This window comes from Mastomys coucha, unplaced genomic scaffold (genome assembly GCF_008632895.1).
Source record: "Mastomys coucha isolate ucsf_1 unplaced genomic scaffold, UCSF_Mcou_1 pScaffold5, whole genome shotgun sequence".
NCBI lineage: Eukaryota > Metazoa > Chordata > Mammalia > Rodentia > Muridae > Mastomys > Mastomys coucha.
The window spans coordinates 69,001,482-69,021,620 of NW_022196911.1; the positions used below are offsets into that span (position 1 = coordinate 69,001,482).

At 38.8% G+C, this 20,139-nt stretch overlaps 2 protein-coding genes across 2 annotated transcripts; both read right to left on the minus strand.

Annotated features, from left to right (window-relative positions):
* Positions 1–2,777: 2,777 nt before the first annotated feature.
* Positions 2,778–3,734, minus strand: LOC116078689 (olfactory receptor 1468-like). Its single transcript, XM_031354034.1, has one exon. The coding sequence runs from the start codon at positions 3,732–3,734 to the stop codon at positions 2,778–2,780; it is 957 nt and encodes a 318-aa protein (XP_031209894.1).
* Positions 3,735–17,514: 13,780 nt separating this feature from the next.
* Positions 17,515–18,453, minus strand: LOC116077086 (olfactory receptor 1496-like). Its single transcript, XM_031351386.1, has one exon. It carries the CDS (start codon positions 18,451–18,453, stop codon positions 17,515–17,517), a length of 939 nt encoding a protein of 312 aa, XP_031207246.1.
* Positions 18,454–20,139: the final 1,686 nt, after the last annotated feature.

Here is a 20,139-nt window from a genome sequence, read left to right on the forward strand (position 1 = left end):
CAGACTAATTGCCCCTGACATTGATGGGGAAATAATGAAGGGAATAGGGCATTGAAGCTTACAGAATGGGAGACTTATCCCAGGGCAAGGTCAAGTTAGAATCCTCATTCTCAGTCAAGTACTGCAGCTGAACCACTCCTAGGAATTAGCAAGAGACATGTCTCTACTTGCCCAAAAGATTAGCATAGTGGGCATTTTACTGAGGATGGGCGGGACCTTGAGCCAAGAGTGTGAGTGTGTGAGAGAGAGACAGTGTGTAGCATTCAGCATTGAGGATTCGAGATTCGAGCATCTATCCTCCTGGGTGGCGCACCTGCAGTCCCTGGGATTCCAGCTAGGCCCATGCACCTGAGTGTGCTTAGAGTCCAGGGGTGCTGCACCAGACCAGAAGAGATGGTTGCTGTTTTTAGACCTAGTGAAAGACACCCAGAACTGGGGAGATCCTTACTCAAGTCTCAGGATGACCCAATAACTCATAAGAGACCGAACTTGCTGCAATCACATGAGGTTTATTTGGGATAGGCTGGTATGGGGTCGATCTTGTGACCATGCAGGCCAGAAGAGTTCGACCCGAACACAAGAAGTGAGGGGTATTTAAAGGGAAAAACCACAAACTGGGGGCGGGGAGAGGGTTACCAAGGAAACATAACAAAAACAGTGGGAAATTTCAGAGGGACCCAACCCAAGGTATTCAGTTAGGGATGGGAACATATTCATTCTAGGAATGTAATCTTCATCTACCAGTCAATGGGGTGGAGAGGCTCATAAGCCAGTAGACCTTCATTCCTAGTTCTGCCCTCATTGTGGATCAGTCAGGAGGGGCAGGTTTCAGGAACCAGAGCCCTGAGGCTGAGTTAGCCAAGTTCCTAGAACTGGCTACTCCACATTTTTGGCTTGTTACAGAGGTTTTCCATGCTCCCTTTTAGGTAAAGGTTATACATTATACATACATTTCTATTAAATGCCCTCATTTTAAATTCTAAGATTCTCCAGCCTTTCATTAGTATATTTCAGGTGACCTCAGATGTACCTCAACTACTGAGCTGCCAAATTTTTCATCTCTCTTTTGCAATGACTGTAAAAGCCTCATGACATTTTTAAGAAATATGAATGTATTTATTCAGATAGCACACTTCTTTGTGTCGACTCTATTTATCACCTGTTGAATCCCTTGCACACCTGGCCAGAACTCTCACCCTGCAGAATAAGGGGTCCCTGCAGAAACCCGGTCCGTGGCATGGGTACAGGAGCATGGGGAATCAGGAGAGAAGGGGTGGAGGGAGAGCATGTTGGGGGAGACAGCTGGAATTGGGGGGACTTTGGAAGTGGTGTAGAAACAGTGAAGTGTAAACTTCCTGGAATCTTTAATTGTGACCCTATTGAGGACTCCAACTAATGGAAGCTACAGAGTTTGAAGTGACTTTCTTTTCTAATAAGGGAATGGTTTTATTACATTGGGTTGAGTTATTGGTCTAGGAGTTCCCATTGAGTTCCCTAAATAACCCAGACTGATACTAGGACAGAGGCTGGTTCTCTGATGACAATGGGCCCCCATTGCTGAGGACATTGAACACAGAGGCCAAGCTGGTGTGGGCTTGGACACTTTACCCCTACATTCTAGTCTCTGGTTTAGGAAGGTAATTTGCAGGCTTCAGGAAGAGAAAACAGGACACCCAGCCAGCCACAAACCCCTCCACCTACAATCTGTCCTGCCTGCAAGACATGATGGAATACTGTTGATTCAGAACTTGTGGAAATGTCCAACCCACATTCGTTTTAACTTGAGGCCATTATATAAGAGGGATTCCATGCTCTATACTGCCTGGATAGTTAGGAACAAGGTATTGATTTGCACAGAAACCTAGTGTAGAACTAACCACAACCAGCCAAAAACATTAATGAAATGATTTCTAATGATATACTATTATACTCATAAATTGGTGCTTTGTCCAGTCATCATTAGAAAGGCTCAATTTGGCAGTTGATTGGAACAGTTGCAGAGAACAAAGGCAGATATTATATAGATAGGGAGAGTATAAATGGGAGGTTTCCATCAGTCTCTTCCTTTGTGGATCAGTGAATCCCACACAAAAGGGTAGGAAACACTGGACAAATCAGAAGGAATGGAGGACACCAGTAGAACATGACCCAACAAGTCAACAAAGCAGAGCTCACATGTCTCACAGAGACCAGAATAGCAAGCATGTGGCCTTCATGGGTCTGCACCAGGTCCTCTGAAAGCCCTAACTACTCATTGATTTTGTTGTTGCTGTTGTTTTGTGGGGGCTCCTAACAGTGTGAACAGATATACCCGATTCTTCTCTTGCTCTTAGAGTCCTCTGCTCCTACAGGACTGCATTTTCCATCCTCAAGACTTTCACCTTGTTTTATTGTATCTAGTTTCCTCCTGTTTGGCTGCCACGTCTTGAAGACCCACTCTTCTGAAGAGGAAATGGAGGAGTGGATATGAGGAGGAGGGCCGTGTAGGAAGTCAGGAGTTTCAGAAGGAGAAATGTGGTTGGGGTGTATTGTATGAAACATAATCTATTTTCAATAAAAAGGATATAAGGAATGTATATCTGATAAAACACTGGCTGTTACCTAACGCATCTCTAGAATAACCTATGCAAGGCAGAGAATGGCATCACAGAATCACTAAGGTCCCCTTCCCTAACTGAACTTCCTTTTGCCAATAGAAATTTTATGTGGTATATTCTTGTATCTCACTGTCAAGATACGTTTTGTAATCATAATATCAATATATTTACTAGATAAATTTAAGTGAAAATCCTAGTGTTGCCATTATAAGAGATTTTCTTCTTGCAAAGGACTCTGATCAGGGCCTCTTTCATATCTCTGTTTCTCAGGCTATAGATGAAGGGGTTCAACATGGGAGTCACTACTGTGTACATCAGAGACATGACAATCTCCTTAACAGTAGAGAAAGTAGCTGAAGGACATAAATAAAGACCAATAATAGTCCCATAGAACAGTGAGACCACAGACAGGTGGGAGCCACAGGTAGAGAAGACCTTGTGGATGGCCCGAGTAGAAGAAATCTTTAGGATTGAAGAGACAATTTGTATATAGGATACAATGATGAGCAAGAATGAGAAGACAAGGAGAAAACCCCCCAAGATAAATATCATTAGTTCATTAATATAAACATCAGAGCAGGCCAACTTCAGAAGGGTAGATGTATCACAGAAAAAGTGTGGGATCACATTGTTCTCACAGAATGACAATCTAGCTAAGAGTAGGGTGTGCAACATGGAATAAAGCATGGCAAATACCCAGGATAGCATCACCAGACACACACAGAGTTTGGGGCTCATGATGCTGGAGTATTGAAGGGGTAAACAGATGGCTACATAGCGGTCATAGGCCAGGACTACAAGAAGGAAGATCTCTAGGATTCCAAAAACCATGAAAAAGTACATTTGTGTCAGACAACCCACATAAGAGATGGATGTGTCCTGGCTCTGCATGTTCTGCAGCAACTTGGGCATTGTGACAGAGGAAAAGCAGAGATCAGAGAAGGACAAGTTGCTGAGAAAAAAGTACATGGGTGTGTGGAGATGGGAGTCCAGTTGAATGAGGATGATGATGATGAGGTTCCCCAGTATGGTGGTGAGGTACATGGCCAGGAACAGGGCATAGAACAGGTGCTGGTGCTCGGAGGGTATGGGCAGGCCCAGGAGGATGAACTGGGAGATGACAGTTTTGTTGTTCATTACCGTTCTTCCTTTCCAGTATTCTAATGAGAAAATATCAGTATCTCTTGAAACTCAAAAGAAAAGCGAACAAATATCTAGGTTAAAAATTCTACAACAATGAATTTCACAGTCCTCATATTAATTATAATCTCAAAACTCAAATGTTTAAAATCATTACAATCATTGATATTTTTCTCCATATTTTAAAATTAGGTTTCAGTTTTCCCTCCTTTCCCAGACAGTTTTATCTCTGGTTTTCTACAGTTACATAAAATGGAGTGGTTCTCTCATGCTACTTGCTCATCCTGGATTACTGTTGTTCATTTATTTATATTTTTCTTTATGTTATTTCACATATAAAGAGTTCTTAAAGAATGCTCTTGAAGAATTTTCTTAAATTTCACATCATAATTTTAATTCCAAGAAAAACTCAACATACTCTAATGTATTAGATTGCATTTCAACCTTAGACATTCATGTCTATGTGACATACAGATTTCTGCTCTACTGTTAACTAATTACCTTCCTTCCATATCATGTGCAACTGACATCAGGAGTTCAAAAGCCCCAAATGAAATTCAAGTTTTACTTTATTGTCTCCAAAAGCATTCCTCATTCACTATCAACTCCAGTCTGACATAGTAAAATGAAAAAAAAAATTGGGTTTCAGTCAAATGTATGTGAATTTTGATCTATTCATTTTTTTATTAATTAAACTGCCTTCATACATGATCCACAGTCTCTACCTCATTATCCTCCAATTTCATCTATTCCTCTCTGTGAGCTTATATAAATAAAACAGGACCACATCTTGTCTTTACTGGAATACAGATGCAGGCTCAGTCATGTCCATGTTCTCATGTATCCTGACCCTTCTCTTCTCCTTCAACATGCTCCATTTATACTGTGGCATCTAACAGAGTAGTTTTTTCACATCTTTTCTGATTTATTTTCATATTCTTACTGTTGCTCTAAGGATAAGCTGTCTTATTAACTTACAGGTGCCAGTGGTACATCCCAGATGGTCATACATGCTTTTCTCTCATCATTTTGTGCTGGGGTAAATCTCTTCACTTCCTACTCTTTAGAATTGCTCCTCCTCTTGCCAATCACTTCCTCCCCTCAGTTTCCCTTCACCTGGTTCATCCTCACTCATATGTCAGGCATATTGCTTTGTACATACTCAGCTAAATTTATTCTGTCTCTCTATACTAAGTGAGATATCTAGCCATGTTTCCTAGCATCCTATACATACCCCATGCACTTAATACTTTGATCACCTCTTTAAGATATCTTCCCAGCGATTGTAAACTGTATGTAGGAAAGGTTGTATATGCCTTTATTCCATTTGGTTGCTTACAATCATTCTTTTTTTTTTTTTTTTGAGACAGGGTTTCTCTGTATAGCCCTGGTTGTCCTGGAACTCACTCTGTAGACCAGGCTGGCCTCAAACTCAGAAATCTGCCTGCCTCTGCCTCCCAAGTGCTGGGATTAAAGATGTGCGCCACCACCTCCCGGCTGCTTACAATCATTCTTAATCTCCAACTAAAGCTTGCATCTGTCATGATGCAGTATATAGCATAGTCACATGTATACATGCACATACATGCACATACATGCACATGCATGCACAGTCATGCACATGCTCACACACATAAATATTAACCTGTGATTCTGGACACAAAATTAGTGAAACATCAATAGATATAAGTTAGTTTCTCTGAAATGCTACAACCAAGTATGACTATTTACAACTTCACAGATTTACAGTTTGATAGAGTTGAATTCAATGTTTACCCAGTTAGACATTGTGGATTAGCCTTACAGAAGGGGAACCATGTATGAAAAAATCATCATTTAAAAAGATGCTCTCCTTATATATCCAACACTGGCTTTAAACACGTAACACTCCTGATTCTGCATCTCAAGCATGGGGATAACAGGCATGCGTCCATGACATTTCTGCATCTCCTCTAAGAGAAGTGGAGAACACTGCCTTCCATGTGTGCTAAGATCAGAAGCCAGAGAAATCATCATTGGTTACAACTGATGGGCCAATGAACTTCATAACCTTCTTTAGATGTTAAGCCCATGTTTCTCAAACAGCAGGTAAAAATCACTAGGAATATGTTTCTAACATTTAGTAGAGCTGCACATCATCCTGAATTCTATAGAATCACTGACTTTATTTTATTTGAGCAGTAATCTTTGTAAATTTAGGTAAACACTTAGATGATATTTATGTCACCCTTGATGGACTACACTTAGGAGCAATCACATACAATACCAGTAAAATAGAAATTTGTGAGTTTGTACAAATAAGATTAATCATCATTTTGGCTAGGATACTAGTACAGTGTTTGTTTAGACCCCACAGGTGAGAGTATAATAAACAACCCTTCAGAACTACAATACTGAACTTCATAGCACAGGGCCGCTTTTGTGTTGAAATGGCAGGATATTGAGAGAAAAATACATAAGGAGAAATTGTAATGAACCCATCAATATGAAAGAGGTAATACTGCTGGGGACAGCATACCATGACAGGGACTACCAGTAGCAAGCCAAGATGGAGACATTTCAGAAGACTGCAGTAGCTCTTTGTAAAAAAGGATGGCGTCTGGAACCCTCAGAAGCAGGAGACACATCCCTCTGGGTGACCAGGCATCTGAAATAAGGGACTACCCCCCAGTAGCCTGGGATGGAAATATCTCAGTAGCCCGTGGCAGCACTTTGTAAAAAATGGTTGTTCCCATTTCTCCTAACCTTAGCCCAGGACATCGGCTGTATAGATTTTATTTGTGCATGACAGTTTTTCAGTTGGCCTTGCTGTGCATAATTATTCTATTATATCTGACTTTTCTACTACTTTCTTTTCATTCTGCTCTTGTGAATTCTGTGAAACTAGATGTTCCTTGATATAATTAGTTAAACAATTAAAAAATTGAGGCATGGGACACAGCACAGCACAGCCCTAATGGTCCAGGTGCATGCTGTGTGCTCTCATCTTGGACACAATGCAATAACTGCACAATTGTAGTTTAGGATTAATGTTTGACTTGCAAATAAAGTTTGAAGAAATTATTAGAAAATGAGGGACGATTTTCTAATGGGACCAATATTGGGACTCCAAGAAAAGGAAAAAATTATTGAAGTTATGCAATGTGTTTTGCACAACATTTGAGAATAGTTCCTGTTCTCCTTTGAATATGTGTGGATAAGAAAGTATAGAATGCATTATATCTATACACATGCATATACATGTATATATATGTAACCAAAATTAAGTGAAAACATTGTGACTTTTAGGAGAGTCATTGTGTGAAATGTACAGAGATAGAAAGCTAGTGGAATTGTTTAATTAAGGGTTAACTTGATTCTTTCTGGCCACTGGCTGGCAGCTTTGCCCATGTCATTTATCATTAGAGTTTCACAGGAAAACGCAAGTAGCTGATTTTGGAGCTCTGAGCTTCAAATAATAATGATAATAATAATAATAATAATAATAATAATAATAATAATAATAATAATAAATCAAAAGTTAAAGTTTAAATAGTGATACAACTGCAATTATTATTTTTCCACAGGCCTAGGAATAAGGGAAGCTTGAAACTTTGGGGAATAATTGTAATTATTCATTCTTTGTGGAATGTGGTTTTTATTTTGGATTTAATTTGGCAATGATTATACAATGTGTTTTTTCTACTTACTTTTGGAGTAACAATAAAGACTGGGGCAAGGAAAAGGTGATAGAGTGTAGTGCACATGAGGTATACATGAGGTGAATGTAGAGTAGTGTAGAGAATGTGAGAGAGTCTGTAGAGAAGAGTGTGTAAGTGAGAGAGAATGTGAAGAGTGAGTGAAGAGAGAATGTAAGGTGTATGTGAAGTGCATAGCATGTGTGTGAAGTGTGTGTGTGAACAGTGTGTGTGTGTGAGTGAAAGGGAAACACACAAAGGTGTATAGATGTGTGGGAGTTCAAGAAAAGAAAAGCACATAGGAGAAAAGCAGAGTGTGCAGGAGAATTCAGAGTGCATGCAGCATCACAGTACAAGTGAGCAGAGAGAGAGAGAGAGAGAGAGAGAGAGAGAGAGAGAGAGAGAGAGAGAGAGAGAGGAGTTAGTGACAGAGAGAGACAAAGACATAGAGAGAGACAGAGACAGAGACAGAGACAGAAAGAGACAGAGACAGAGTCAGAGAGTGGTAGAGACAGAGACAAAGAGAGACAGAGAGAGATAGAGAGACAGAGAGTGAGAGAGAGAGAGAGAGAGAAGGAGAGCAACTTTAAGCCTTAAAGTTGCCTGTCGGTTTGTACCCAAAAAGTTGTCTGTGTGTTTATGACACACCTTCCAGATATCCCTGATTCCAGATGAGAACTTCAATCCTTCATCAAGGCTGGACTCTGAGATAATATGACCATGAAAGAAATACTTGCACAACACAGTTTTGTGAAGTTTTGGGAGACAGAGAAAAGAAGAATGTTAACATACCTGGAAAACTGTTCTGTATCACACTGGAAATTTTTGTGGATTAGCAGCACAATTATTTTCCTGAGAGTATCCAGGTCTGTTGAAACTGAGTTATACATTCTGGTTCATGATCCTGTTCACCTTCATTTTATTTGTAGGTGCAAGATCTATCTGTACTCATCACCTATCTGCATCATCCCTACTGCCATCCCTGGGTCTCAGTATCTGTGCATCTCAGAGGGGTCCAGATTCAGAGAAACCAATTAAAGACATGGTAATAATTATCCAGAGCCTTTCTAGGACCAATTTACTCCAGGGATTTCTAGTGGATACCAATTATAGTCACCAATCACTATTTCCTTCACTTAGGGGAAAGTAGAATTTAAAGAACGACAGCCAGCGTAACAAAGAGACAAATAGTGAGAGCAGAGCAAATCAAGCATGATTCGCATGATGTGCGTACTCATCGTCTGCTTAGATAATGATCAAGGCTTCTGTTGACTGGAACCCAATTAGTAATGGGGGAAAGTGAGAATACCACCCCATGTTATCAGGAATTATTCTGATTATTAATGACTTAAAATGTCTCACACAATGAAAATTTGCATAAGAAGTCATCAGTAGTTTTTATATTTTGGGTTGTGAGCCTAGCCTTTAATAGTAAAGTCATGTCTCCTGGCCATCCAACAGTAGTTTTAAGCAAAATGAGAACATAGAAAACCACACACACTGGGAAGACTTCTAAGGACAGAATCTCAATTCAACATGACTGACCACATGTAAGAAGAGGACTTAGGGCACATATACAACCTCCTGGAAAAATTGAAACTTCATTGTCCAACTCTCTGTGTGTGCCAATATGTGAAAATGGAAGCAAAATGGCAAGCAGGTAGCATGTTTAAGGCTTCCTCAATGGATGGCAAAGCAGTCCATGTTCCTATGCCTGTTCACTCGTTTTGTCTTCTTACCTCTCTATGAAAAGGTTAATTGTATCTACTACCACCATATATGCAAGATTACTTTATAATTTCATGTTGTATGAATTTACCATTGATCAAGAGGCCATAGGTAGCATTTATAATACATTCCTTAAGGATAATTTAGTAAACTTGGCAGTCATAAAATGGGTGAATTGCTGTAATAAAGAAATACAAACTTCAAACACAAGGAAATCTTTATCCTTATTGGCCTAACCTTTATTGGGTTCTTAAAGATGATTAATACATGGTATCTAAGGATGTGTTCAGTATTTTAGACACAGTACTGCCTGCTCTGTTGGTCTAGAACAACCACATTTTGCTTTCTAATAGATTGCTTTCAATTACTCCAAGAGGAATGATGTGCCTACTCTCTGTGTTTTGGTTGACATAGGAAGCAAAAGTGGTTGTATGGTGGGCTAAAGTTCTAATTCAATCATCCCTATGAATTGTGATATTCACTTACATAAATATAACTATTTCATATAAATATAACTATAGATAGCCTTAGTATTTTCTTTCTTTATTAAAAATTAATTTAATTTTAATTTTTTTACTTATTCACTTTACATACCATTCACTGCCCTGCTCCTGGCCTCCCCCTTACACAATCCTTCCCACACTCCCTTCCTCTAGTGGGTGGGGGCCCTCCAGGTGTCCTTTCAAACCTAGCCCTTCAAGTCTCTGGGAGGCTAGGTTCTTCCTCTCCCACTGAGGTCAGACAAGGTAGCCCAGTCTGGCCATAAAATCATATCCCACCACAGGCAACAGCTTTTGGAATAGCACCCATTCTAGTTGTTCAGGACCCATGTGGAGCTCAAGCTGCAGATCTACATGTAAGCTGGGAGGCCTAGGTCCTGCCTGTGTATGTTCTTTGGTTGGTGGTTCAGACTCTGAGAGCCCCAAGGGTCTAGGTTAGTAGACTCTCTCTCTCTCTCTCTCTTTGTTGTTGTTGGATGTTTCTATTCTCCCAGATGCCCTTAGTCCTTCCTCCTATTTTCCATAAGAGTTCTTAAGTCTACAGTTTGGCTGTGGTTGTCTGTATCTGTTGGAGTCTGCTGCTCTGTGGAGCCTCTCAGATGACAACATGCTTCTGTCTGCAGGCATAACAGAGTATCATTAGCAGTATTATGGATTGGTGTTTGCCCATAAGATGGGACTCAAGTTGGACCAGTTAAATAGGTTGGCCATTCTCTCAGTTTCTGCTCCCACCACACACCTGCATTACTTATAGACAGGATAAGTTTTAGGTTGAAAGTTTTGTGGGTGGATTGGTGTCTCTATTTCTCCACTGCAGTTTCTGTCTGGCTACAGGAGGTGGCCTCTTCAGGTTCCATATTCCCAAAATAGTGAGTCACAGCTAAAGTCACCCCCATTGATTCTTGTGTCCCTCCACTATCCCATGTCTCTGTCTTATCCTGGCGATGTCCCCCACCTCCTCATTCCAGTTGCAGATTTCCATTTATTTCCATCTATCCATGTCTCTTGTTCTTCTCCGCACCTGATTCTGAATCCCCATTCCTCTCCCCATCCTTCTTCCCTCCCAGAAACCTCCCTCCATTTATCTCTTATGACTATTTTATTCCCCCTTCTAAGCAAAATTCAAGCTTCCTCACTTGGGCCTTTCTTCTTGTTTAGCTTCTTTGGGTCTGTGGAGTGTACCTCTAACACAGTACCTCTATTTTGTGTGTATCCACTTATATGTGAGTATACATCATGCATGTCCTTTTGAGACTGGGTTACATCACTCAGGATGATGTTCTTAAGTTCCATACATTTGCCTGCAAAATTCACAATATCTTGGTTTTTCCATAGCAGAATAGTACCCCATTGTTTAAATGTACCACATTTTTTTTATCCATTCTGCAGTTGAGGGACATCTAGGTTGTTTCTGGCTATTATGAATAAGCTACTATGAACATAGATGAGCATGTGTCTTTCTGAGATATTGAATCAACTTTTGGGTATATGCCCCTGAATGGTATAGTTGGGTCTTGAGGTAGAACTATTCCTAGTTTTCTGAGAAAACACCAAATTGATTTCCAAGTGGTTGTACTGGTTTACACTCCTACCAGCAAGGGAGGAGTGTTCCCCTTGCTCCACATCCTTGCCAGCATATTCTATCTCTTGAGGTTTTGATCTTAGTCATACTGATGTGTGTAATATGGGACCTCATGATTGTTTTAAATTGCATTTCCCGGATAATTAAGGACTTTGAAATTTTTTCTTTAAGTGCTTCTCAGCACTAACTCACTAATCTCTTTTTGTTAATTTACAAGACCAGTAATTCTTGCAAACTTTAGGAGACTGATTTTCTTTCAGAACAAATAAGTATAGTCTTAAATGATTTTAGACTTTGCAAATATTCTATAACAATGTATATGTTTGGAAAATATTGACTATCCAAATAAACAAATATTATATACAGTTCTAAAAATTTTTTTTGGTATGTTGTGCCTTCATTTTCGTTGTATTCTAGAACATTTTTAATTTCTTTTTTAAAAATTTTTCCCTGACTCAAAGATCATTGAGTAGAGAATTGTTCAGTTTCCAAGAGTGTAAACTTTCCAGTGTTTCTGTTGTTGGTGAAGTCCAACTTTAATCCATGGTGGTCTATCAAAATACAAAGCATCATTTAAATTTTATTATATCTGTTGAGGCTTGCTTTATGATTGACTATATGGTCAATTTTGGAGAAGGAGCCATGAGGTGCTTAGAAAATGGTACATTCTTTTGTCTCTGGGTGAAATATTGTATAAATTTCTGTTAGGCCCATTTTATTAATAGTGTATATTTCATTGTTTCTATTTAGTTTTTGTCTGGATATCCTGTCATTTGATAAGAGTGGGGTGTTGAAGTCCCTAACCATTAATTTTTGGGTTTTCATGTGCAATGTGAGCTTTAGCAATGCTTCTTTTACAAATGTGGGTACCTTTGTGTTTGGGCCATAGCTGTTCAGTATTGAGATATCCTCTTAATTTTCCTTTGATGACTATAAAGTGTCCTTCCCTGTCTCTTTTGTTTGGTTTTGGTTGAAAGTCTATTTTACTAGATATTAGATTGGCTACTCCAGATTGCTTCTTGGGTCCATTTGTTTGGAAAATTTTTCCCAACTCTTTACTCTAAGGTAATTTCCATCTTTATGGCTTAAGTTGTGTTTCTTGTATGTAGCAGAGTGATGGATTGCATTTTCACATCCATTCTGTTAGCTTTTGTGTTTTTATTGGGGAATTGAGTCCATTGATATAGATAGATATTAATGACCAGTGATTGTCATTTCCTGTTATTTTGATATTGGTGGTATTAGTGTGTGTGTGTGTTTGTGTGTGATTTCCTTGTTTTTGCTGGTATGGGATTACTTATTTCCTGTGTTCTCTTAGATGTAGTTATCTTTATTGGGTTGGTGTTTTCCTTCTAGAATTTTTTTATAGGGTTGGATTTGTGGATATATAGTTTTTAGGTTTCGATTTGTCCTAAAATATCTTGTTTTCTTCCTCTATGGTGATTGAGAGTTTTGCTGGGTATAGTAGTCTAGGTAGGCACCTGTGTTTTTTTAAGAGGTTGCAGGATATCTGTCCAGCCCTTCTAGCTTTTAGAGTCTCTCTTGAGAAGTCAGGTATAATTCTGTTAAGTCTGCCTTTGTGTGTTACCTGTCCAGTTTCTCTCACCACTTTTAATATTCTGTCTTTGTTCTGTAAATTTTGTGTTTTGATTATTATGCCCTAGGAGGATCTTTTTTTCTGGTCCAGTCTAGTTGGCGTTATATAAGTTTTTTTTTTGTATGTTTATAGACATCTCTTTCTTTAGGTTAGGAAAGTTTTCTTCTATGATTTTGTTGAGAATATTTTCTGAGCCTTGGAGCTGGTACTCTTCACTTCTTATATTTCCATTATTCTTAGGTTAGGTCTTTTCAGAGTGTCTCAGATTTCCTGAATGTTTTGTGCCAGGAATTTTGTAGATTTAACATTTTATTTTACTGATGTATCCATTTCTTCTATTGTATCTTATATGCCTAAGATTCCTCCATATTCTATATAGTATTTTGGTGATATTTTCATCTGTTGTACCTGTTCTCTTCCCCAGGATTTCCTCAGTTTGTGTTTTTTATTGCTTCTCTTTTCATTTTGAGGTCTTGCACAATTTTATTTATTACCTTATCTATTGATTTTATTTTCCTATATATTTTAAGAGGTTTGTTTCCCCTATAAAGACCTCTATCTGTGTGCTTGCATTTTTTTTATTTCTTTAAGGGATTTACTTATTCTCTCTTCAAAGGCCTCTATCATCATTGTAAGATTGGATTTAAAGATCAGTTTCTTGTGTTTCCATTGCATTAGCATATCCAGGTCTTGCTGTACTGAGGTAGTTATGCTTTGGAGGTGTCACATTGCCTTGGCTCTTATTGTTTGTGTTCTTTCAAGGGTCTTTAGCCATCTGGATGGTTTTGGTACCTGGATGTCCTTGTAGTCAGTATTGGGAGGGGAGTAAACCTTGATGGTTCTGATGTGGCAGGTCTCTGATGGATATTCTTGGGCTGTCCAGTGGCATCTCAGATGTCCGAGGCTGAAAGCCCTTGGGGTTGTCCCCTCTCCAACTCCTCTTGCACTGGGATAGTGGCTCACCACAGCCAGATGCCAGCCCAGTGGCATGGAGAGCTCGTGCGCAGCCTCACACGTCTGCCAGTCCAAAATACTGGAGCTCTGGCAGGACGTGGGTCCCCCCACTCCATTATTTCCCCGGTGCCCATCACAGTGCCCAACAGTTATTCACTTAGTCATTTAATAGGTCTTTCCACTGGGACAATGATAAGTAGCATTTCTCTGAACGTCAATATACAATCATTTGTTTGAATCAATTATTGTATGCATGTACCTAGTCAAATGGTAATTCTCCATTAAAAGGAGTTTTCTTTTTTAATTTTTAGCTTAGTTTAAATTAACAGCTATTATTCATTATATTAATGTAAAATGTAGATTAAATCCTCTTGGTAATTTAATTTATACTTAGTTTGTCAACCACCTGCTCAATACCTTCTTTATCCCACCTTTCTGTTTTAATCCTGTTGCAACTCAACATTAACTCTTACACTTTCATATCACATATTTTTCCTTCTAAGCCTTTTCCTTAAGGTCTCCATTTTTCTCACATGTCATGTTTTAGGGTTCTGCCATCTATAGACAATCTCACATACATACACATATATATTATTAATGGGGGGATGACTCAGTGGTTAGGCATTCTTGCTGTTCTTGCAGAGGATCCAGAGTCCTTTACCAGTACTAATGAGGGAGCCCACAATAATATGTAATTACAATTCTAGGAGATCTATCAACCTTTTTGGCCAAGGTGGTTACTAGGTATTCATGTGTAAAAACATATGCATATAAATTTTTAATTTTTTTCAAATTCATTGAGCATTTGAGTTCATGGATGCTCCTTTCCTGTCATGTCTAGAAGACACTATCTTGCAGCAAGGCACTGGTTCTCTGTTTTTTTTTATAATTTTCATTCCCTTTTCTAAGATGGTGCCATAGCCTTGGGTGTACTGGTTGTATTAAAGATGGAGCAACTGTGACTGGGCATGCAGCAATCACATGTTCTCACCCATTTGGTCAGCTGTGGATCACTGTAAAATTCTTCATGTGATTTAAAAAAGCTTGCTCTATGATGAGGGCTGAGAGCCACACTCATTACCAGTGGCCAGAGCCTGACACTCCTTCTTCCCATCCTCTGGCTTCTCCAATGCACAATGCTCCCTGAACCACAGGAGAAGAATAGGTCATATAAGATTTCATCTATGGCTATATACTCATAGTCTACAGCAATGAGACAAAAGGGCAGCCCCTCGGCAATTGAACATTTCTGTGATGTACGATTAACCAATACTCACTATGATTAGAAGCTTCTTTGCCCAAGGTTGAGAGCAACACAAATGTATATGTTGAAACATAAATGTTTGGAAGGCAGTTTTACAGTCTGACCATTTGCATATGCTTTTTAAAGACATTTAATTGACATTTCAGCCATGCAGTTTCTGGTCTTGACAGTTGCCTTCCTTGTTACCATAGAACTTCCAGACAGTAGTATCCACCAATAATTCATTCATTTATGTTGTTGAATAAATGTTTCATTCTATGAATATAATACTGAATATATCTGGCCATCATTAGATTGATCATTTTGCTTTGTCACCATTATAAATTGTACTTGCATTCATAATGGAGCAAAACCATTTGCTTGAATCCCACGACTGTTGTAGCTATGTGCCCAAGTGTACAATTTCTCAGTTACATGGTAACTCTATGTTCAATATTTTGTCAAATAATCTTTTTCCTAGAGCAAATGCCATGTTTCAAAGTTCAATGTTGATGTTTGGGAGTTTCATTTCCTTTGCAGGGTCTCACTGTGCAACTTGGGATAGCCTCACAGCCACATGTGCAGCGAGGCTGACCTTACAGGATCTCTCTGTGCATCGAGGCTGAACTCAAGTTTGTATTGATCCTTCTGCCTAAAGCGTCTTCAGTGCTGGGATCTCAGGCATCATTCATCACACCTGGCCTGATTTTTACTTATATTTTGTTCAGTTGTTCAGTTAATCTCTTTTGTTCCCCACTTCCTTCTCTTCTCTTCAAACCACCCTGACACAGTCCATCTTCTACATTACATATGATATGCATTGCATAGTGGTTTGTTAATACACTTGTATGATTTTATGTAGTAGTTAAATATTTAAAAAATTTTTTGAAGAGGTGTACATTCTAGGCTATATTTTCCCTTTTCTTTATTTATTTACATCCCAAATGCTGCCCCTCCTGGTTCCCCTTGAACAGTTCTTCCTGCTATTTCCCCTCCCCCTTGCCTCCGAGAGGGTAGCCCCTCCCTTGACTATCCTCCTATTCTGGTGCATCAAGTTTCTGCCACAGTAGGCACATCCTCTCCCACTGAGGCCAGACAAGGCAGCCCTCTGCTATATATGTGTCTAGGCTCTATTTTTGCACTGTAGTACTATTTTGTATTGTTCAGGAGAGCTTTTGCTTCTTTCTTCTATCTTACACCTAATGTCGTTGTTATTGGATATATAATGATTTCTGTCTTTTAAACTGTTTTCCACTTGAGGAGGAGAATGACTTAATTTACATCTTTTTTATCTTGTTCCTGATAATTCTATTATACTATGACGATGTGATTTCAGTGTTTAGCAATGACAAAAACCAGTGCTACCTTAACTACATGGGAATAACAATAATAACAATAATAAATATATTAAATCCATAATTAGTAAAAAGGCAGAATTCAAAATTCTGTGAATTATCATCCATTTTTGTAAATATATGTGCCTGTCTTCCTATGTGTGTGTGTGTTTTGTGTATGGGGGGAACAGCAGAGTAAAAAGGACAGGATTTTGTGTCATCACCTACCAAGGACAACTGAGGATATAAATGGGTTATTACATGCCATATTGAAGCAAAGAATATAAAAATGTAAAGAAAAATGTACTTTCTACAGAAATTACACAAAAGAGTAGAATTGATCTATGGTCTCATAAGCGCTCACCCATTGCTTTTTTGTGTGAGATGGGAAGTCACTTCATCTCACATTCTTCAGTCTGTGAAACAGAACATTCTCTATCTCCCTGACATGGTCAAAAATATAAAATAAAGCTACCTAGTAATGGATATTTTACAAAGTAAAATATGAACTGCACATGAGTCATTACTGAATTCTTACCTTCTTTCTTATTTCCTTCATCTTAGAGAAGTAAATTAAATTGAATGATCCCTGGTTTTTAATCAAGTTAAAAAATAACATCAAAATTTTAAAAATGACACTATTGTACAAAACAATTCCCCTCAAATTTTCAAGGTCAAGACTAGTAAGACAAAAGATAACATGAACTGGGAAAGAATGAAAGGAGCTAAGAATAAAAATTATGTCAAAATCAGTGTGGGAAAACCTGTAGAAGGAGGATGGATGGTGAAGAGATTTCATTGTTATTGGGTGTCATGAATCGACTACTTATACTATTTTAACAGATACATCAGTCAACACAGAAGTCAGAGTAGAATGTTAAAATATTGAAGTAACTTAAGAATGCCAGGAATGGAGATCATATTTGACAGTACCTCCTCCATTATGCATTTCCAGGATTATTTATCCAATTTAAGAAGGAAGATGCAGCCAGACATCAAAGATGATCTTCCTTTCTTTGACTACTTCATCAAACTTTCTCTCTTTTTGTGTATTGGACAGTCATGTAGTATGAACTTTCATATCGGCTATGTGATGGACAGCACCTGATAAAATACTAATATCAATAATTTATTACATAATGTTAGGTAAAAATCCTAATAGCTACCATTTAAAACTGATTTTCTTATTCCAGGCAACTCTAATTAGGGCTCCCTTCATGTCTCTGTTCCTCAGGCTGTAGATGAAGGGATTCAGCATGGGAGTCACCACAGTGTACATCATTGCCATGACATTTTCCTTTACCGTAGAGTTATTCCCTGATGGACATAAGTAGAGACCAATAATTGTCCCATAGAACAGAGACACCACAGACAGATGAGAACCACAGGTGGAGAAGACCTTGTAGATGCCCTTTGTAGATGGAACCTTGAGAACAGAGGAGACAATCTTTGCATAGGAGATAACAATGAGTAGGAATGGAATAACAACAAGGAGTCCACTCACGAGAAATATCATCAACTCATTAATATAAGTATCTGAGCAGGCCAGCTTTAGAAGAGCAAATAAGTCACAGAAAAAGTTGAGGACCACATTGTTCTCACAAAAAGACAATCTTGCTGCAAGCAGGGTGTGCATCATGGCATGGGATATCGTCAGCATCCACAATAGCAGCATTAGCCAAGCACAGAGCTTAAGGCTCATGATGCTGGTGTAATGCAGAGGGAAGCAGATGGCCACATAGCGGTCATAGGCCATTACCACAAGAAGGAAGCTCTCCATGTTTCCAAAAACCATAAAGAAGTATATTTGTGTCAGGCAGGCTGTATAGGAGATGGATGGTACTTGGCTCTGCATGTCCTGCAGCAATTTGGGCATTGTGACAGAGGAAAAACAGAGGTCAGAGAAGGACAAATTGCTAAGAAACAGGTACATGGGTGTGTGCAGATGGGAGTCCAGGTGGATGAGGATGATGATTAGCAGGTTCCCTAAGACAGTGGTGAGGTACATGGCCAAGAACAGGGCATAGAATAGGTGCTGGTGCTCTGGGGGAATTGGCAGGCCCAGGAGGAGGAATTGGGAGATAGCAGTTTGGTTGTTCATTATTATTTTCCCCCTCCAGTATCCTAATGGCAAAATACCAGGATCCCCTGAAATTCAAAATAAAATGATCTTGTCTATATATTCTGGAACAATGGATCTGGCAGTCATCATAGTAATCATAATCTCAAAACTTCCAATGTTATACATATTAATGATTTTTCTCAACATTAATAGATTTCTATGTCCCATCCTTTCTTAGATAGTTCCATGCTATTTCCACTGAAATACAAAGTGGACTAATGCTACTATCTTCTGCTATCTGCACATACTTGGTAACTTGTTTATTCATTAGTAATTTGTTCTATGTTACTTTGTATATAGATGTTCTTGAAAATTTGCTTAAATTTTATCATCAAAATTTTACATAAATTTTAAGAAAAACATACATACTCCAATGCCTTAGATTACCATTTCAAACTTAGACCTAAGTATGTCTGTAACATAGAGAGTTTTGCTCCACCATAAAGTAATCATCTTCCTTCCACTGTACATATGACAAGCATCAGAAACTCAAAATCCCTGAGTGAAATTCATGTCCTGACTTTAGTGTCTACGAAAGCATTCCTCATTCTCCTACCACTCCAGTTGGATATAGTATGATGAAGAAATTGAGGTGTTAAATAGACTTATGTGAATTTTTATCCACTCATTTCTAAATTAAACTGTTGTCATACATTATACAGAGTCTCTCCTTCATTCTCTTATTTCATCCATTCCTCACCATGAGATTATATCAATATATGAGGACCACATCTTGTCTTTACTAGAATACAGAGGCAGATTCAATTCATGTCCTTTTTCTCATGTCTCCTGACCCTTCTCTTCTCCTTCAACATGTTTCATTTACACAGAGGCATTCTGACAGTGGAGTTCCTTCACACTATTTTCTGATGTATTTGCAGATTACCACTCTTGCTCTGAGGATAAGCACAAAGCTCTCTTATCAGGGACACAGAGCTGTTTCATCATCTCATGGGTACTAGTGTTACACCCCAGATGGTCTCACATACTTTTCTCTTATCATTTAGTGCTGGGGTAAATCTCTTCACCTCTCACCCTTTAGATTTGCTCCTCCTTTAGCCATAACTCCCTCCTTTATGTTTTCCCTTCATTTTGTTCATCATCATTCGTATGTCAGGCATATTGATTATCACATGCAGAGCTAATTTTATTCTGTTTCTATAAGATATTTTCAGCCATGTTCCCTAGCATCCTACATGTATCTCACAAAATCAATACTTAGATCATTGATTTAAGGTATCTTCCCATCAACCCTAAACTATATGCATGAAATGTCATAATATCCTCATTCCATGTGGTTGTTTAAAATCATTCTTTTTTTAATTAGGTATTTTCTTTATTTACATTTCAAATGTTATTCCCTTTCCTGGTTTCCCTTCTGAAAATAAATCCCTATTTCCCCCCCCCCCCTCCAGCCCCCTGCTCACCAACCCACCCACTCCTGCTTCCTGGCTCTGGCATTTCCCTATACTGGGGTATAGAGCCTTCACAGGATCAAGGGCTTCTCCTTCCACTGATGACCGACTAGGCCATTGTCTGCTACATAAGCAGCTGGAGCCAAGAGTTCTACTATGTGTACTCTTTGGTTGGTGGTTCAGTCCCTGGGAGCTCTGGGAGTACTGGTTAGTTCATATTGTTGTTCCTCCCATGGGACTGCAAAACCCT

Coding starts and splice junctions, on each gene's coding strand:
- LOC116078689 (XM_031354034.1), bottom strand. CDS start 3,734: ATGAACAACAAAACTGTCATCTCCCAGTTCATCCTCCTGGGCCTGCCC.
- LOC116077086 (XM_031351386.1), bottom strand. CDS start 18,453: ATGAACAACCAAACTGCTATCTCCCAATTCCTCCTCCTGGGCCTGCCA.